This window comes from Phocoena sinus, chromosome 7, assembly GCF_008692025.1.
Source record: "Phocoena sinus isolate mPhoSin1 chromosome 7, mPhoSin1.pri, whole genome shotgun sequence".
Taxonomy (NCBI): Eukaryota; Metazoa; Chordata; class Mammalia; order Artiodactyla; family Phocoenidae; genus Phocoena; species Phocoena sinus.
In genome coordinates this window covers 38843714-38863461 of record NC_045769.1, presented here as the reverse complement: position 1 = coordinate 38863461, position 19748 = coordinate 38843714, and the positions used below count along the sequence as shown (strand labels likewise).

At 37.5% G+C, this 19748-nt stretch overlaps 1 protein-coding gene across 7 annotated transcripts in view; it reads left to right on the top strand.

The window, feature by feature from the left end:
* The window catches only part of CCDC150 (coiled-coil domain containing 150), a 103413-nt gene that overhangs the window by 60174 nt on the left and 23491 nt on the right, over window positions 1–19748 (top strand). For 5 of the 7 annotated variants that reach the window (XM_032638652.1, XM_032638653.1, XM_032638649.1 and 2 more), the window contains one exon: window positions 904–987. The exons of the other annotated variants lie outside the window; for them this stretch is intronic. In XM_032638652.1, the coding sequence (XP_032494543.1) occupies window positions 904–987 (84 nt within the window). The remainder of the gene's footprint in view (window positions 1–903; window positions 988–19748) is intronic. 7 annotated transcript variants of the gene reach the window in all.

Genomic DNA, 19748 nt, shown 5'->3' with positions numbered 1-19748 from the left:
TCATTATTAAAGGCTGTTTGAATGATTAAATACGTAATTTCATGAAATATAGAGACTTCAGTAATGTTTGTCCTAGATAACATTGTGTTGAGTACTTGATCAAACAATGTTGGAGTTTCCGACAAACATTTCTTTTTTTTTTTTCTTTTTTTACTGCCTTTTACTATGGTAACTGAGATGTCTGCTATTGACCAAATGGTTGTGATCATTTGTAGCTCCCATTGTCTTAAATAACTACAATCATCCCTCAGTAACTGTGGGGAATTGGTTCCAGGACCCTCCAGATACCAAAATCTGTGGATGCTCAAGTCCCTTATATAAAATGGTGTGATATTTGCATATAATCTATGCACATCCTTCCATATACTTTAAATCATCTCTAGATTACTTATAATACCTAACACAATGTAATGCTATTTAAATAGTTGTCAGTTGCCCATGTGTGGCAAATTCAAGTTTTGCTTTTTGGAACTTGAAATTTATTTTTCCTGAATATTTTTGATCCACAGTTGGTTTAACCAGTGGATGTGGAACCTGTGGATACAGAGGGCCGACCGCATATAATCCACAAATTGCATATCTGCAACCACTGATAAAACCACCCCACATCTGCGTTAGGTTGCAACTACAAAGGAATACTTGACATAGCAGAAAGAGAATTAGGAAACAAAGAACAACTGTGAGTCTTAAGGCACTCATATTTTCATGAGCAGTCTCTCTACATGTTTCATATTACACTGTGATCAGCTGTCTAAAGACAGACTAAGAGGTAGCAATAGCAAATAAATATGAATCCTGGATTCATTACTTTAGAAATAGTAAGGGTATAAATACTTGTTTAAGAAAGAAAATGATTATTCATTCTATGCCTAGAGGTACTGATACCTGTGTTTGCTTTATCAGCTTGCCCAACAGCAGGTGAAAAATGTCTTGGGAAAAATTACTGAGAGTAAAAATAAACTGGCCTATGAAAAGGGAAGACTACAGGTAATGAGATTTTATTTTTTGATTTTTGTTTTCTAATTTTTTAATGCCAGTTGTCAAGCTAAGTTTTGCTGGATTTTGAGAGGACTTAGCTCTGTCATTTACTAATTCAATAACTTTGGACAAGTTTTTAAGCCTCCCTAAGTTTGGTCCCTTATTCAAATCCAGGTGACTTCTATCTACACACCTATAATATAATACTGAAACCTAAAATTGTGAAGCCAAGGCTCATTCTGTGACAGTATAAAACTTTATTATAATTATTTTATGCATGGTCATTTGCTGCCAATGTAGAAAGCCTATGTTCTCTCTCTCTTTATTGAAGTATAGATGATTTACAGTATTACATTAGTTTCAGGTGTACAACAGAGTGACTCAATACTTTATAGATCATATTCCATTTAAAGTTATTATAAAATATTGGCTATATTCCCTGTACTGAACAATCAGTCCTTGTAGCTTATTTATTTTATACATAGTAGTTTGTACCTCTTAATCCCCTACCCCTGTTTTGCCCCTCCCACCTTCCTTCCCCCCACTGATAACCAGTAGTTTATTCTCTATTTCTGTGGGTCTGTCTCTGTTTTGTTATTTTCATTGCTTTGTTTTATTCTTTAGATTCCACATATAAGTGTTAACATATAATATTTGTCTTTCTTTGTCTGACTTATTTCACTAAGTACAATACCTTTCAGGTCCATCCATGTTGTTGCAAATGGCAAGATTTCATTCCTTTTTATGGCTGAATAATATTCTCTCTCTCTCTCTCTCTCTCTCTCTCTCTCTCTCTATATATATATATATATATATCTGTGTGTGTGTATATATACGTACACATATGTATATATATATATAGAGAGAGAGAATATATATATATATATTCTCACATCTTCTTTATCCAGTCATCTGTTGATAGACTCTTAGGTTGATTCCATATCTTGGCTATTGTAAATAATGCTGCTATGAACGTTGGGTTTTCCCCCCCTAAAATAATGGGTTTATTGAGATACAATTCACGTTTAAAGTGTACAATTTAGTGGTTTATAGTACATTCACAAAGTTGTGGAATCATTACCACTGTCTAATGCCAGAACATTTTCATCGTGACAAAAAGAAACCCTGTACCCACTACCAGTCATTCCCCATTCTCGCCTTCCCCTAGCCTCTGCCAACCACTAATTTACTCTCTGTCTCTGTAGATTTTCCTATTCAGGATGATGTTTAACTTTTTGAAGTGTAAAAAAGAATTCTTTTTTTTTTTTTTTTACCACCCCCCCCCGCCAGCTGCTTTCCCCGCTTGGTGTCCATATGTTTGTTCTCTACATCTGTGTCTCCATTCCTGCCCTGCAAACTGGTTCATCTGTACCATTTTTCTAGGTTCCACATATATGTGTTAATATACGGTATTTGCTTTTCTCTTTCTGACTTACTTCACTCTGTATGACAGTCTCCAAGTCCATCCACGTCTCTACAAATGACCCAATTTCGTTCCTTTTTATGGCTGAGTAATATTCCATTGTATATATGTGCCACATCTTTATCCATTCGTCTGTCGATGGGCATTTAGGTTGCTTCCATCACCTGGCTATTGTAAATAGTGCTGCAAGGAACATTGGGGTGCATGTGTATTTTTGAATTATGGTTTTCTCTGGGTATATGCCCAGTAGTGGGATTGCTGGATCACCTGGTAATTCTATTTTTAGTTTTTTAAGGAACCACCATACCGTTCTCCACAGTGGCTGTATCAATTTACATTCCCACCAACAGTGCAAGAGGGTTCCCTTTTACCACACCCTCTCCAGCATTTGTTGTTTGTAGATTTTCTGATGATGCCCATTCTAACTGGTGTGAGGTGATATGTCATTGTAGTTTTGATTTGCATTTCTCTAATAATTAGTGATGTTGAGCAGCTTTTCATGTGCTTCTTGGCCATCTGTGTCTTCTTTGTAGAAATGTCTGTTTAGGTCTTCTGCCCATTTTGGGATTGGGTTGTTTGTTTTTTTAATATTGAGCTGCATGAGCTATTGATATATTTTGGAGATTAGTCCTTTGTCTGTTGATTTGTTCTCCCATTTTGAGGGTTGTCTTTTCTTCTTTATGGTTTCCTTTGCAGTGCAAAAGCTTTTAAGTTTCATTAGGTCCCATTTGTTTATTTTTGTTTTTATTTCCATTTCTCTAGGAGGTGGGTCAAAAAAGATCTTGCTGTGATTTATGTCAAAGAGTGTTCTGCCTAGGTTTTCCTGTAAGAGTTTTATAGTGTCCGGTCTTACATTTAGGTCTCGAATCCATTTTGAGTTTATTTTTGTTTATGGTGTTAAGGAGTGTTCTAAGTTCATTCTTTTACATATAGCTGTCCAGTTTTACCAGCAACACTTATTGAAGAGACTGTCTTTTCTCCATTGTATATCTTTGCCTCCTTTGTGATAGATTAGTTGACCATAGGTGCATGGGTTTATCTCTGGGCTTTCTATCTTGTTCCATTGATCTATATTTCTGTTTTTGTGCCAGTACCATATTGTCTTGATTACTGTAGCTCTGTAGTATAGTCTGAAGTCAGGGAGTCTGATTCCTCCACTTCCGTTTTTTTCCCTCAAGACTGCTTTGGCTATTCGGGGTCTTTTGTGTCTCCATACAAATTTTAAGATTTTTTGTTCTAGTTCTGTAAAAAATGCCATTGGTAATTTGATAGGGATTGCATTGAATCTGTAGATTGCTTTGGGTAGTATAGTCATTTTCACAATATTGATTCTTCCAATCCAAGAACATGGTATATCTCTCCATCTGTTGGTATCATCTTTAATTTCTTTCATCAGTATCTTAATAGTTTTCTGCATACAGGTCTTTTGTCTCCCTAGGTAGGTTTATTCCTAGGTATTTTATTCTTTTTGTTGCAGTGGTAAATGGGAGTGTTTCCTTAATTTCTCTTTCAGATTTTTCATCATTAGTGTATAGGAATGCAAGAGATTTCTGTGCATTAATTTTGTATCCCGCAACTTCACCGAATTCATTGATTAGCTCTAGTAGTTTTCTGGCGGCATCTTTAGGATTCTCTATATATAGTATCATGTCATCTGCAAACAGTGACAGCTTTACTTCTTCTTTTCCAATTTGTATTCCTTTTATTTCTTTTTCTTCTCTGATTGCTGTGGCTAGGACTTCCAAAACTACATTGAATAATAATGGTGAGGGTGGATATCCTTGTTCCTGATCTTAGAGGAAATGCTTTCAGTTTTTCACCATTGAGAATGATGTTTGCTGTGGGTTTGTCATATATGGCTTTTATTTTGTTGAGGTAGGTTCCCTCTATGCCTACTTTCTGAAGAGTTTTTATCATAAATGGGTGTTGAATTTTGTCAGAAGCTTTTTCTGCATCTATTGAGATGATCATATGGTTTTTATTCTTCAAATTTTTACTATGGTGTATCACGTTGATTGATTTGCATATGTTGAAGAATCCTTGCATCCCTGGGATAAATCCCATTTGATCATGGTGTATGATTCTTTTAATGTGTTGTTAGATTCTGTTTGCTAGTACTTTGTTGAGGATTTTTGCATCTATATTCATTAGTGATATTGGTCTGTAATTTTCTTTTTGCATAGTATCTTTGTCTGGTTTTGATATCAGGGTGATGGTGGCCTCATAGAATGAGTTTGGGAGTGTTCCTTCCTCTGCAATTTTTGGAAGAGTTTGAGAAGGATGGGCGTTAGCTCTTCTCTACATGTTTGATAGAATTCACCTGTTAAGCCATCTGGTCCTGGACTTTTGTTTGTTGGAAGATTTTTAATCACAGTTTCAATTTCATTACTTGTGATTGGTCTGTTCATATTTTCTATTTCTTCCTGGTTCGGACTTGGAAGGTTATACCTTTCGAAGAATGTGTCCATTTCTTCCAGGTTGTCCATTTTATTGGCATAGAGTTGCTTGTAGTAGTCTCTTAGGATACTTTGTATTTCTGCGGTGTCTGTTGTAACTTATCCTTTTTCATTTCTAATCTTATTGATTTGAGTCCTCTCCCTCCTTTTCTTGATGAGTCTCACCAATGGTTTATCAATTTTGTTTATCTTCTCAAAGAACCACCTTTTAGTTTTATTGATCTTTGCTGTTGTTTTCTTTGTTTCTATTTCATTTATTTCTGCTCTGGATCTTCATGATTTCTTTCCTTCTGCTAACTTTGGGTTTTGTTTGTTGTTCTTTCTCTAGTTCCTTTAGGTGTAAGGTTACATTGTTTATTTGAGATGTTTCTTGTTTCTTGAGGTAGGATTGTATTACTATAAACTTCCCTTTTAGAACTGCTTTTGCTGCATCCCATAGGTTTTGGATCGTCGTGTTTTCATTGTCATTTTCTCTAGGTATTTTTTGATTTCCTCTTTGATTTCTTCAGTGATCTCTCTTGGCTATTTCGTAACGTATTGTTTAGCCTCCTTGTGTTTGTGTTTTTTATGTATTTTTCCCTGTAATTGATGTGTAATCTCATAGCATTTTGCTCAGAAAAGATGCTTGATATTATTTCAATTTTCTTAAATTTACTGAGGCTTGATTTGTGAACCAAGATGTGATCTATCCTGAAGAATGTTCCATGCGCATTTGAGAAGAAAGTGTAATCTGCTGTTTTTGGATCGAATGTCCTATAAATATCAATTAAATCTATCTGGTCTATTGTATCATTTAATGCTTGTGTTTCCTTATTAATTTTCTGTTTGGATGATCTGTCCATTGGTGTAAGTGAGGTGTTAAAGTCCCCCACTATTATTGAACATTGGGGTTTTTGAATTAGTATTTTCATTTTCTCCAGATATATACTTGGGAGAAATTGCTGGATTATATGGTAGTTCTGTTTTTAGTTTTTTGAGGAACCTCCGTACTGTTTTCCACATGGCTGCAACAATTTACATTCCCACCAGCATTGCACTAGGGTTCTCTTTTCTCCACATCCTTGCCAACGTTTGTTATTTGTGGTCTTTTTGATGGTAGCCGTTCTGACAGGTGTGAGGCGATATCTCATTGTGGTTTTGATTTGCATTTCCCTGATGATAAGCAATGTTGAGCATCTTTTCATGTGCATGTTGGCCCTCTGTATATCTTCTTTGAAGAAATGTGTATTCAGGTTTTCTGACCATTTTTTTAATTGGGGTGTTTGGGTTTTTTGATATTGAGTTGTATGAGCTGTTTATATAGTTTGGATATTAAACCTTTATGAGTCATTACATTTGCAAACATTTTCTTCCACTCGGTAGGTTGTCTTTTCATTTTGCCAATGGTTTTCTTTGCTGTGCAAAAGCGTTTAAGCTTAATTAGGTCCCATTTGTTTTATTTTTGCTTTTGTTTCCTTTGCCTTAGGAGACAGAACCAAAGAAAGATTGCTACAATGTATGTCAAAGAGTGTTCTGTGTTTTCTTCTAGGAGTTTTGTGGTTTCAGGTCTTACATTCAAGTCTTTAATCCATTTGAAGTTAATTTTTGTAAATGTTATATGTTAGTGGTCCATTTTCTTTCTTTGGCAACTGCCTGTCCGATTTCCCCAACACAGTTTATTGAAGAGACTACCTTTTTCCCATTGTATATTCTTGGTTCCTTTGTTGTAAAATAATTGACCATATATGTGTGGTTTTCTTTCTGGACTCTGTTTTTTTCCATTGATCTATGTGTCTCTTTTTATTCTAGTACCATACTGTTTTGATTACTGTAGCTTTGTAATATAGTCAGAAGTCAGGGAGAATATGTTAATTCCAACTTTGTTCATTTTTCTCAGGATTGCTTTGGCTATTCAGGATCTGTTGTGGTTCAATATAAATTTTATGATTATTCTAGTTCTGTGAAAAATGTCATGGGTATTTTGATAGGGATTGTATTAAATCTGTAGATTGCTTTGTGTAGTATGGACATTTTACAAAAATTTCTGTGAACATGGGATATCTTTCCATTTCCTTATATCATCTTTAATTTCCTTCACCAGTGTTTTATAGTTTTGGAGAGTAGGTCTTTCACCTTCTTGGTTAAGATCATTCCTAGGTATTTTATTCTTTTGGTGTGATTTTAAACAGGATTGTTTTGCTTTCTCTTTTTGATTGTTCATCGTAAGAGTATAGAAAAGCAACAGATTTCTGTATATTAATCTTGTATCCTGCAACTTTACTGAATTAATTTATTCTAATAGTTCTTTGGTGGAGATTTTAGGGTTTTATATATAAGTATAATGTCATCTGCAAATAGTGACAGATTTACCTTTTCCCTTCCAGTTTGATGCCTTTTGTTTCTTTTTCTTGTCTGATTCCTGTGTCTAGGACTTCCAATACTGTGTTAAATATAAATGGGAAGAGTAGGCATCCTTGTCTTGTTCCTGATTTTAGAGGAAAAGCTTTCAGCTTTCCAACATTGAGTATGATGTTAGCTGTGGGTTTGTCATAAATGGCCTTTATTTATGTTGAGATATGTTTCATCTATACCAACTTTGATGAAAGTTGGTATCATGAATGGTTGTTGAATTTTGTCAAATGCTTTTTCTACATCTGTTGAGATGATCATGTGATTTTTATCCTTTCTTTTGTTAATGTGGTATATCACATTTATCAATTTGTAGGCATTAAACCATCCTTGCATCCCTGGAATAAATCCTGCTTGATCACGGTATATAATCCTTTTTATAATTGTTGAATTCAGTTTTCTAATATTTTGTTGAGGATTTTTGCAACTATATTCATCAGAGATGTTGGCCTGTAATTTTCTCTTTTTTTGTGGTGTCTTTGTCTGATTTTGGTATCAGGGTAATCGTGGGCTCATAGAATGAATTTGGGAGTGTTCCCTCCTCTTCAGTTTTTTGGAGTAGTTTGAGAAGGATAGGTATCAGCTCTTCTTTATATGTTTGTTATTGATAGAATTTCCCTGTGAAGCTGTCAGGTCCTGGACTTTTGTTTGCTGGGAGTTTTTTGATTACTAATTCAATTCCACTACTAGTGATCAGTCTGTTCAGATTATCTCTTTCTTCCTCATTCAGTCTTGGAAGATTGTATGTTTCTAGAAATTTATCCATTTCTTCTAGGTTGTCCAGTTTGTTGGCATATAGCTGTTCATAGTATTCTCTTCTGATGTTTTTTTGTACCTCTGTGATATCATTTGCAATTTCTCCTCTTTCAGTTATTATTTTGTTCATTTGTGTCCTCTGTCATTTTTTCTTAAAGAGCCTGGCTAAAGGCTTATTGATTTTATTTATCTTTTCAAAAAACCAGCTCTTAGTTTCATTGATCTTTTCTATTGGTGTGTTTTTTTTAGTCTCCTTTTCATTTATTTCCTCTCTGATCTTTATTATTTCCTTCCTTTAGCTGACTTTGGGCTTTATTCTTTTTTTAATTCCTTTAGATTGTGTGTTAGGTTGTTCATTTGAAATTTTTCTTTTTTCTTGAGGTAGTCCTGTGTCGCCATAAACTTCCCTCTTAGGACTGTTTTTGCTGCATCTTGTAGATTTTGGCAAGTTGTGTTTTTATTTTCATTTGTTTCAAGGTATTTTCTGATTTTCTCTTTGATTTCTTTACCTACCCATAGGTTTTAATATCATGTTGTGTAGTCTCCACATGTTTGTGGTTTTCCCATTTTTCTTCCTGTAGTTGATTTCTAGTTACATACCATTGTGTTCAGAAAAAATGCTTGATATAATTTCTGTTCTCTTAAATTTGTTGAGACTTGTTTTATGGCCTAGCATGTGATCTATCCTGGAGAACATTCCATATGCATTTAAACTTTATTTGTTTTTCAATTTTTGGCTGCATTGGGTCTTCATTGCTGTGTGCAGGCTTTCTCTGGTTGTGGCACGTGGGGGCTGTTCTTCATTGCGGTGCACAGGCTTCTCATTGCAGTGGCTTCTCATTGTGGAGCACGGGCTCTAGGCGCACGGCCTTCAGTAGTTATGGCACGTGAGCTCCAGAGCGCAAGCTCAGCAGTTGTGGCACATGAGCTTAGTTGCTCCATAGCATGTGGGATCTTCCCAGGCCAGGGCTCGAACCTGTGTCCCCTGCATTGGCAGGTGGACTCCCAACCACTGCGCCACCAGGAAACCCCCATATGCATTTAAAAAGAATGTGTATTCTTCTGTTTTGGGATGTAAGGTCCAGTAGATATCTATTAAGTCCAACTGGTCTAATGTGCCATTTAAGACCACTGTTTCCTTATTGATTTTCTGTCTATTGCTGCAAGTGGAGTGTTAAAGTCCTGTACTATTATTGTATTGTTGCCATTTTCTCCCTTTATATCTGTTAATATTTGCTCTATATGTTTAGATGCTCCTGATTAGGTTCACCTATATTATGTACATATATGTTAATGAAAGTTAATCCTATTGCTGTACAGATCCCTTTATTATTATATAATGCTGTTTATTGTCTTTTGTTATAGACTTTATTTTAAAGTCTACTTTGTCTGATATGAGTATTGCTACCCCAGCATTTTTTTCCTCTTCCATTTACATGAACTGTCTTTTTCCATCCCCTCACTTTCAGGCTGTGTGTGTGTCTCTGAGATGAGTCTCTTGCAGGCAGCATATAGATGGGTCTTCATTTTTATCCAGTCAGCCACCCTATGTCTTTTGACTGGAGCATTTAATCCATTGATATTTAAAGTGATTATTGATAAGTGTGTACTTATTGCCATTTTGTCACTAATTTTCTGGTTGTTTTTATAGTTCTTCTCTGTTATCTTCTTTTACTTCCTTCCCTTGTGGTTTGATGATTTTCTTTAGTGGTGTGCTTGTATTCTTTTCTCTAGTTTCTGTGTATCTACTGTAGGTTTTTTACTTGTGGTTACTGTGGAGTTCATATATGTTGACCTAGAGCTTATTTTAAACCAATAGTCATTTAAGTTCAGATACATTTATACACTTTTTAAAAGCTACATTTTTTATTCCCCCCCCAACATTTTGTGTTTTCAATGTCATATTTTACATATTCATGTCTGTCCCTTAACTGTTTATTGTAGTTATAGTTGATTTTATAATTTTTGTCTCTTAATCTTGTACTAGCTTATTTAAGTAGTTGATCCACAACCTTTACCTTACATTTGCCTTTACTAGTGGGATTTTCCTTTCCTATAAATTCTTCTTGTTGTAGCCTTTTCCACTTAGAGAAGACCCTTTAACACTTGTAACATCAGTTAGATGAACCCTCTTAGTTTTTGCTTCTCTGAGAAGTTCTTCATCTCTCTTTCAATTCTGAATAATAATTTTGCTGGGTAGAGTATTCTGGCTTGTAGGTTTTTCCCTTTCAATACTTTAAATATATCATGCCACTCCCTTCTGACCTGCCAAGTTTCTATGGAAAAATCAGCTGATAGCCTTACGGAGGTTCCGTTGTATGTTACTCTTTATTTTTTTCTCTTGCCGCCTCTAAAATTCTCTCGTTAACTTTTCCCATTTTAATTATGATATGTCTTGGTGTGGGTCTTCTTAGGTTCATCTTATTTGGAACTCTTTGTACTTCCTATACTTAGAAATCTGTTTCTTTCTTCATCCTCAGGAATAAATTTTTTCAGCCATAATTTCATCAAATACATTTTTAACCTTCTTCTCTTGCTTTTCTCCTTCTAGGACCCCTAAAATGGGAATGTTGTCCCAGAGGTTCCTTCAACTATCCTCATTTTTTAAAATTTGTTTTCCTTTTTGCTCTTCTGAATTGGTGATTTCCAATATTGTATCTTCCTGATTACTTATGCATTCTTCTGTATCTCCTAGTCTGTTACTAATTCCTTTTAGTGTACTTTTCATTTCAGTTATTATGATCTTCAGCTCCAACTGGTTCTTTTTTATATTTTCTAGTCCCTTGTTAAAATTCTTACTCTGTTCATCTATTCTTTTCCCAAGTTCAGTTAGCATTCTTATTACTAATGCTTTGACCTCTATATCTGGTAAATCATTTATCTCTATTTCATTAGTTGTTTTTTCAGGGGTGTTTTTCTTTTGTTTGAAATAAATTATTTTATCTTCTCATTTTGTTTAACTTTCTGTATCTCTAGGTAAAAGTTACTTATCCCAAACTTAAAGGGGTGTCCTTTTGTGGGAGTGTCCCTGTACACTCTGCTCGTGTCCAGTGGCTTTGTTGGGAGAGCTGAATCTGAAGTGAGCACAGGTTACCTCTTCCCCCAGGGTGTGCTGGCAGTTACCACCTTGGTGGGAGGTAGGGAGGGTCTCCTCCTACCCTCCAAAGACGGAGGGGCTAGAGCCAGAGCCAGGTGTGAGCTGGCACTTCTCCTATGCTCAATGGCTATAGCCACCCTATCAGGTATAGGGCCAGGTATCAAGGTGCTGGAGCAGAAGCCCTAAGGGTCAGGTCCAGGCTGGTTTTGTTCCCTCTTAAGTGTGCACTTCCTCTCCCCTCCAGCAGTGGCAGTCTTCGCCCTAGTGGGCAGCTGCATTGGAGCAAAAGGGTCCAGAGTAGGTGCCTGGTGTGGGCTGGGGTGTGCACTGGGATGGTCCCAGCACATCAGTAGGAGTTCCAAGTAGCTCCTGCCCCGCCACTTCTGCACACACTGGTAACGATTGCCCTCACCCTATTCAGATGCAGGGCCCAGTCTGAACCGCTCCATCTCCCCCAAGTGCTTATCCTCCTTGACAGTGGCAGCCTTTACCTAGTGGGGAGCTGCTCCAGAGCAAGAGGGGCTGGAGCTGGCGTCTGTGCAGGCTAGGGCAGCTGTTGGGGTGGTCTTGGGACACCGGCCAGAGCCCCAGGCCATTTTTAATTTGTTTCCTCTACCTTGTTCCTGGGAGTAAGCAAGCGTGTGTGCGCTCTTCAGGAGCAGAGTCTCAGTTTCCTACAGCTCGCTGGTATGTCCCACTGATTTTCAAACCAGCTAGTGGGATTCATCTTTCCATTGTTGGTCCCCAGGACTGGGGTTCCTAATATGTGGTTCAAGCCCCAAAATCCCCAGGGAGGATCTCTGAACCTGTGATATCCCCTCCTCTTCTGTATCCCTACTAGGGACATAGGTCCCGACCTGATCACTTCTCCCTTCCTACCAAACTCTGTGGATCTTTCTTTGCAGCCTTGGTTGTGGACATCTTTCTGCCAGTCTCCAGTTTGTTTTCACTGAGCGCTGCTGCACATATAGATGTATTTTGATTTGTTTGTGGGGGTAGGTGAGCTCAGCATCATCCTACTCCACCATCTTGATTCCCTCCGTTGCATATGTTCTCCTTTTTGCAGAATTTTTATAACAGTCCTAAAAAGAAATAACCTGTAAATTGAGATGCAAGGCAGTAGAATTGACTTGTGCATGAGATGATACTGTTCTTTCACTCCATGTGAGTTTTGTCCCTAAAGTGTCCTCAGAGCAGGAAGCTTGCCACTAATAAGGCTAGACCTGCCTTAAACCAACTTCAGTAGAAACACTGAAGTCTAAATTAGCGGTTCTCAGCCTTAGCTACACAGTAGGCTCCCCTGGGGAATTTAAAAAACTCTTCATGCTAGGAAGTATATGATGTCTGCCATTTACTTTGAAAGGAATCATTAAAAAAAGAAAAAAGAAAATTGTTTGATAGATTGATAGAGAAAATGATGGATGGATATATGATAAGTAAGTATAAAAATGTCAATGGTTGAATTTGAATGGCAGGTGTATGCACATTTCAATTTTCTGTATATTTAAATTTTTTCATAATAAAACATAAAGGGAAAACTCCCCATGACCGGGCTTGCACCCCAGAGCAATTAAATCAGAATCTCAGGGAGTAAGTCGTAGACTTCAATCAATACTTTTTAAATCCCTGGTGATTCCAATGTGCAACCATAGTTGAGTACCACTGGACTGAATGGTATGAAGTGAAGTCTGGTTAGGCTTGGCAGCTATAGAGCTGACTGAATAAGTAATCTCCCTAGAGATTTGCCGAACACCTCAGTGTTAATCTTATCTCATCTGCCCAAGGGACTTACCATAGGGTTAGCAGACAAGATCCAGCCCAGAAATGGCAGGTGATCTGAAAGGCAGTTGATAAACCATGGTTGTGAAGCAGTATGTTGTCCAATAAAAAGATAAAGCTATTTGGCCACTATTTGTGTGCTTTTAATTAACATTTTCCAGAGGCAGCGATGCAGTTAAGTATAATCATCTATACTTGTGTAACCTTGCACAAGTCTTAATTTTCTTGTTTCATCTTATTCACCTATGAAATGAGCTGCGGAAGTACACCTCTCTTATTTACTTCTCACTGGGAAAGGTGATCAGTGTAATAGGCTGGGTATATACTTTCTCCTTTGTGACACTAATCATCTCGTAGAAGCTGTGGCCCATGATTTTGACCTGCTTTCAGCTTTCCCAAGAGAAATGAAGTATATTTTTAAGTGTGTGAGAAAAATCTTAAATACTCATAGCCGAATCTTAAACCCTTGAAGCCAAATTTTAGCTAGGAGTGGAATACATTTTAAGATTTATTAGTGAGTCTGATGTTACCTATCTAACCTTTTAAACCTTGATTACATGTTAGAGATCATCCTTATAATCTTAAGGAAAATACATACCTTTTTTTCTGCCCATATTCCTATAATAAAGGCTGAAGCTTTTTGATAGCCTTTGAAAGGTGAAACACTTTTGAAACTATTGATTCACTGGTGTTTTTATGTCATGCCTTGGATTGGCACATTCCAAAAGGCACTGACCTCATCAGCCCAAGGGAAAGTGCTCTTATATAGCACATTATTCTTTTTTTTTTTAATTGACACTCTTGTGTTAGTTGCTGGTGTACAGCAAACTGGTTCAGTTTTATATATATGTGTGTGTATATATGTTCTTTTGTTTGTTTGGTTTTTTGCGGTACGCAGGCCTCTCACTGTTGTGGCCTCTTCCGTTGTGGAGCACAGGCTCTGGACGCACAGGCTCAGCGGCCATGGCTCATGGGCCCAGCCGCTCCGCGGCATGTGGGATCTTCCCGGACCAGGGCACGAACCCGTGTTCCCTGCATCAACAGGCGGACTCTCAACCACTGCACCACCAGGGAAGCCCTATATGTTCTTTTTCATATTCTTTTCCATTATACTTTATTTTTAAAAAGTATAGCTTCCTGTGCTACATAATAGGACCTTGTTTATTTTATACACAGTAGCTTGCATCTGCCACTCCCAAACTCCTAATTTATCTTCCCCCCCCCCTTTCTCCTTTGGTAACCATAAGTTTGTTTCTTATGCCTAGGAGTCCATTTCTGTTTTGTAAATAAGTTCATTTGTATCATATTTTAGAGTCCACATATAAGTGATATCATATGGTATTTTTCGTTCTCTGAGTTACTTCACTTAGTATGATAATCTCTAGGGCCATCCATGTTGCTGCAAATGGCATTAGTTCATTCATTTTTTTTTTTTTTTTTTTGCGGTACGTGGGCCTCTCACTGTTGTAGCCTCTCCCGTTGCGGAGCACAGGCTCCGGACACGCAGGCTCAGCGGCCATGGCTCACGGGCTTAGCCGTTCCGTGGCATGTGGGATCTTCCCAGACCGGAGCTCAAACCCGTGTCCCCTGCACCAGCAGGCGGACTCTCAACCACTGCGCCACCGGGGAAGCCCCAGTTCATTCTTTTTTATGGCTGAGTAATAGACCATTGTGTGTGTGTGTGTGTGTGTGTGTGTGTGTGTGTGTGTGTGTGTGTGTATACACACACACATCTTCTTTATCCATTCATCTATCGATGGATATCTTGGTTGCTTCTATGTCTTGGCTATTGTAAATGTATAGCATATTACTCTCGTAAGATAATCTAAAAGAAGAGCTACATATTAATGTAATCAAAACAATAGTCTGCTGTGTGTTCTCTCAATTGGATTATAATCGATTAAAATATTACATATGAACCATATGAGATAAAATATTGCATTGTCAAAATTGACTTAATGATGTAAATACCGGGTTTTAGGTGTTAATGCAGACTGTCGGAAACTGTCGCCTCACACTCAAACATGATTTTAGTTTCATATATGGTGCTATATACTATTGCATTATCTAAATATGCCCAAATGTATTTATCCTTTATTTTTTTTTTTTATTTATTTTTTTTGTGTGGTACGTGGGCCTCTCACCATTCTGGCTAATCCTTTCTTATGCTGATGGATATTTAGACAGTTTTCAGTTGTTTGCAAATAATGCTGATATGATGAATTCTTGCACATGTCTTTGTACTCATCCAAAATATTCTCTATTCTAGGTATAATTCTTAGGATGAGAATTGCTGGGTTGTATGATGTACGTAAATTGAAATTTACTAGAGTTTGTCAAATTTCTCCTAAAAGTAATTATACCAGTTTAGAAAGCAGTCTATATAAGAAGATGTAGAGTGACATGTGTTAACATGGATGAATCTTATAAAATAATACTACATGGGCTTCCCTGGTGGCACAGTGGTTGAGAATCTGCCTGCCAATGCAGGGGACACGGGTTCGTGCCCCGGTCCGGGAGGATCCCACATGCCGCGGAGCGGCTGGGCCTGTGAGCCATGGCCGTGGAGCCTGTGCTCCGCCAACAGGAGAGGCCACAACAGTGAGAGGCCCGCATACCGCAAAAAAAAAAAAAAATAATAATAATAATAATAATACATACTGTTTAGGGATACATTTATAGTAAAATTATTAAAAAGGAATAAGCATGATAAAACATCAAATTCAGGACAGTAGTTAACTCCAGGATGGAAGAGATTTAGTTGGATTAGGCTACACAGAGGGTTTCAACTATATTAGTAATGTTTTATTCTTTTTAAGTTGAGTGATGAATAGAAGGGATGTTGCTATATATGCCTGAAAGATTTCCAACATTTTTTTTTATAAATTTATTTTATTTATTTGTTTATTTTTGGCTGCATTGGGTCTTCATTGCTGCATGCAGGCTGTCTCTAGTTGCGGTGAGCTGAGGCTACTCTTCATTGCAGTGCGTGGGCTTCTCATTGTGGTGGCTTCTCTTGTTGCGGAGCACGGGCTCTAGGCCCACGGGCTTCAGTAGTTGTGGCTCGCGGGTTCTAGAGCACAGGCTCAGTAGTTGTGGCGCACAGGCTTAGTTGCTCCGCAGCATAGGGGATCTTCCTGGACCAGGGATCGAACCCGTGTCCCCTGAATTGGCAGGAGGATTCTTAACCACTGCACCACCAGGGAAGCCCAACACCTTTTTCTTGTCTTTAAACATATGTTAGTTAGTGCTTTATGCTCACTTTAATCTACCACTGGCCCCATCACTCTTATACCAACTGGATTCAAATATTATGTTAGCTGCCTAGCCCCTTAGGAGCAGCTGCATTTATGACATTAATTTAGAGATTATTTAAAGGTTTTGTTTGTTTTGTTTTAGTAAATTTTTATTGAACTATAACATATTATACAGAAAAGTACACAGGGTACAGTTAATGGATTTTCACAAAGTAGAGGTAACCATGTGACCAGCACACAGAATATTCCCAACACCCAGAGCCCATTTCATAGCCTTTTTCAGTCACCATCCCCCATGATGTTACTATCCATCATCCTGACTTCTCATACCCCAGATTAATTTTTGAACTTTGTATAATAATACAGTATATACTTTTTGTGTGTCTTGTTTCTTTCACCCAGCATTATAATTGAGAGATTCATCAATGTTGTTTTTTGTTGTACTTCTTTGGTTTGAATTGCTTCATGGAATTATATGAATATTATTGAGGGTGCTGTGCTGAAATTATCAGTTTTATGAATGTATTTTCATACTTCTAGTCAAAATACATAACTCTGGCAGTTTAGGTTGTTTCAACTCTGTAGCTCATTTCAAACTTTGGGGTAACGTTGTAGGCTTGTCCTACTTTATCTCCAACTTATATGTATCGAAGAAGAAAAAAACCTAGGAAATTTATTGATAGCATTAATTTAGAATACTTGAATTATAAAACACATAAAAATAAGTTCCTTTTCATCCATTTCTTAGGTGTCTCACAGTTTCTGTAGTGTTATATTTTATATTAGAAAATATATGTAAGGGGCAATATTAGGGTAGGAGATTAAGAAGTACAGACCACTGTGTATAAAATAAGCTACAAGGATATATTGTACATCACATGGAATATAGCCATTATTTTATAATAACTATAAATGGAGTATAATCTTTAAAAATTGTGAATCACTATGTTGTGCAGTTGAAACTTACATAATATTATAAATCAACTATACCTCAATTTTTAAAAATATGTATCTATATATATTTAGATAATTTGAAACAATAGGAGGATATGACCTTGACCTTAATACTGGTATTTCCGAGACTGCCTGGTATGCTAGCTATGGAAACTACTTGGATTTTAATGACACAGAAACATCAGATCTCTGAGGGCAGCAGGATTTATTTGCTTTTGTGTTCTTCCCCATTTCAGTGTCCTGAATTAGAAATCCTTCCAAAAAATAAACCCAGTATAAAAATTAAAGTGCTTTATAGATGAGAACATGCCATCTGACAGGTTTCAGGGCATTTTATTGAGTACTCTGAGGCTGGGGGTAGCGTAAATTACCTGAGAAATATTGTGGAATAAGGATATCCTGTGTTTTGTTTGAAGAGAGGCAAATCTAAAATTCTTGAGTGTTCATCAGTATTTTCCACTGAGTTCTAAGGTTAACAGCAGTTTGCTTACGTTTATTTTGTTTTGTTTTTGTTTTTTTTTTTGTTTTTCTTTTTGCGGTACGCGGGCCTCTCACTGTTGTGGCCTCTCCCGTTGCAGAGCACAGGCTTCGGACGCGCAGGCTCAGCAGCCATGGCTCATGGGCCCAGCCGCTCTGCGGCATGTGGAATCCTCCCGGACCGGGGCACGAACCCGTGTCCGCTGCATCGGCAGGTGGACTCTCAACCACTGCGCCACCAGGGAAGCCCTGCTTACGTTTAAAATGAGAATAAGTGTTGCATCAATACCTCCCTTTAGAGGCAGCCATTCTAATTCTGAACCTTAAGTGAATACACTTAAGGGGGAGCCATGGAACATGTTTTATACTGTACACTGTGGAAAAGAGCACCAGAAACAGGCAAAGATGAGAAAAAGAAGGATTCTTTTGATGGAACAAGAGAGATTTCCTGAGACAAAATGTGTTTTCATGTAGCCTTTCTAAAAAAAACTAAGTATTAGCACTCAAATTTTAACAGTTCTTGAAAACAATCAGTGGCTACAACCAAGAGGAGTTTGCCCTTCAGAAAACAAGAAAAGATACTGAGAGAGGAAAAAGTTTATTTAAATTAAAAATTTTGGATGAAATTTTTTCTGATTCAGAGATAGGCTCAGTAATGTTAACTGTTGATTTGTATTGAGAGGGTTGGGAATAAGAGGAAGAAAATGTAGAAATACACACAATTTGGAGATTTGTGAGTAAATATTAATGATTTTATTCCCCCAAATCATCTTTTCTTTAAAGTGAAAGATGTGAGTAGCCAGCTTTATGAGTTAGTTTTCAAATATAATTCAGCCTATAAGAACTCTGTTAATTCAACTTTCGTAATTCTCTGTGGGTAAACACAAGACTCTTGTCTCCTTACATATTGACAATTCTAATTATCCGTACTCAGAAAGGGTTTTGAATACTCGATACCACAATTCCTTTAAAATTGAAATATTTTACCCACAACGTCTCACTGTTATATTCATGAGTCATGTTAATTTGGAGTTTCCATAAATGCTATAAACCAAATGAATTATCTCAGTACATGTATAGGGCTGTAGCCTACTTTTATTTGTTGAAATAGCGATTTTAGTTGAAATAGCATCATTAGAGGGCTTCCCTGGTGGCGCAGTGGTTGAGAGTCCGCCTGCCGATGCAGGGGACACGGGTTCGTGCCCCGGTCCGGGAAGATCCCACATGCCGTGGAGCAGCTAGGCCCGTGAGCCATGGCCACTGAGCCTGTGCTCCACAACGGGAGAGGCCACAACAGTGAGAGGCCCACGTACCGCAAAAACAAAAACAAAAACGAAACAGCATCATTAGAAAACCTTAGGATTGCTTTTTACAAGTTTTAAGGATTTTCTGTGGTTTTTTTTTTTTTTTTTTTTTGCATAACTTGTGACATCTTTTTTTTTTTTCTGTTTTGGAGTATATATACATATATTTCATTAATGAGATAATGAATGATAAAAGTTAAGCAGCTAGAAGAACAGCTACATTCTTTTACTGAAACCAGTTCACAGAACGACCATCTACGCAAGTTCAGTAAGGCACTAGAGGGCACATATGCTCAGGCGTGATTAATAGCTATAAAACAGATTGCTTCTGTGTTGTTTTAATTAGCTTTTAAGAAATTGGTGCCTTTCTCCCCACCTCACCATATGATCCCAGAAAGATGATTATTCTCTCACTTGACTCAATTTATCAAAAATATTTTTAAACACCCTTGATGTACAAGGTTGCACTCAACCACAGAAGAATTCATAAAGATGCCTGAAGCAGTATTGGGACACTCAAGTTGCTTATGCTCTAATTGCAGGATTAGGAATGTACTCAGCAGACTTTATTATAGAATAGAAGGTTATGCCTTTCAGAAACAAAATAGATTGTATTGTGAGCATGTATAGGGAACGTCATCATGATGAAAGCATCGAGAATCTCTATCATAGAGGAAGTGGTTTTTTAATTTGAGCCTTAAAACTTTTGGCAGACGTGAGAAACAAGTATCTTTGGGTTTTGGGGGTTTTTTTTGCGGTACGCGGGCCTCTCACTGTTGTGGCCTCTCCTGTTGCAGAGCACAGGCTCCAGACGCGCAGGCCCAGCGGCCATGGCTCACAGGCCCAGCCACTCCACAGCACGCGGGATCCTCCCGGACT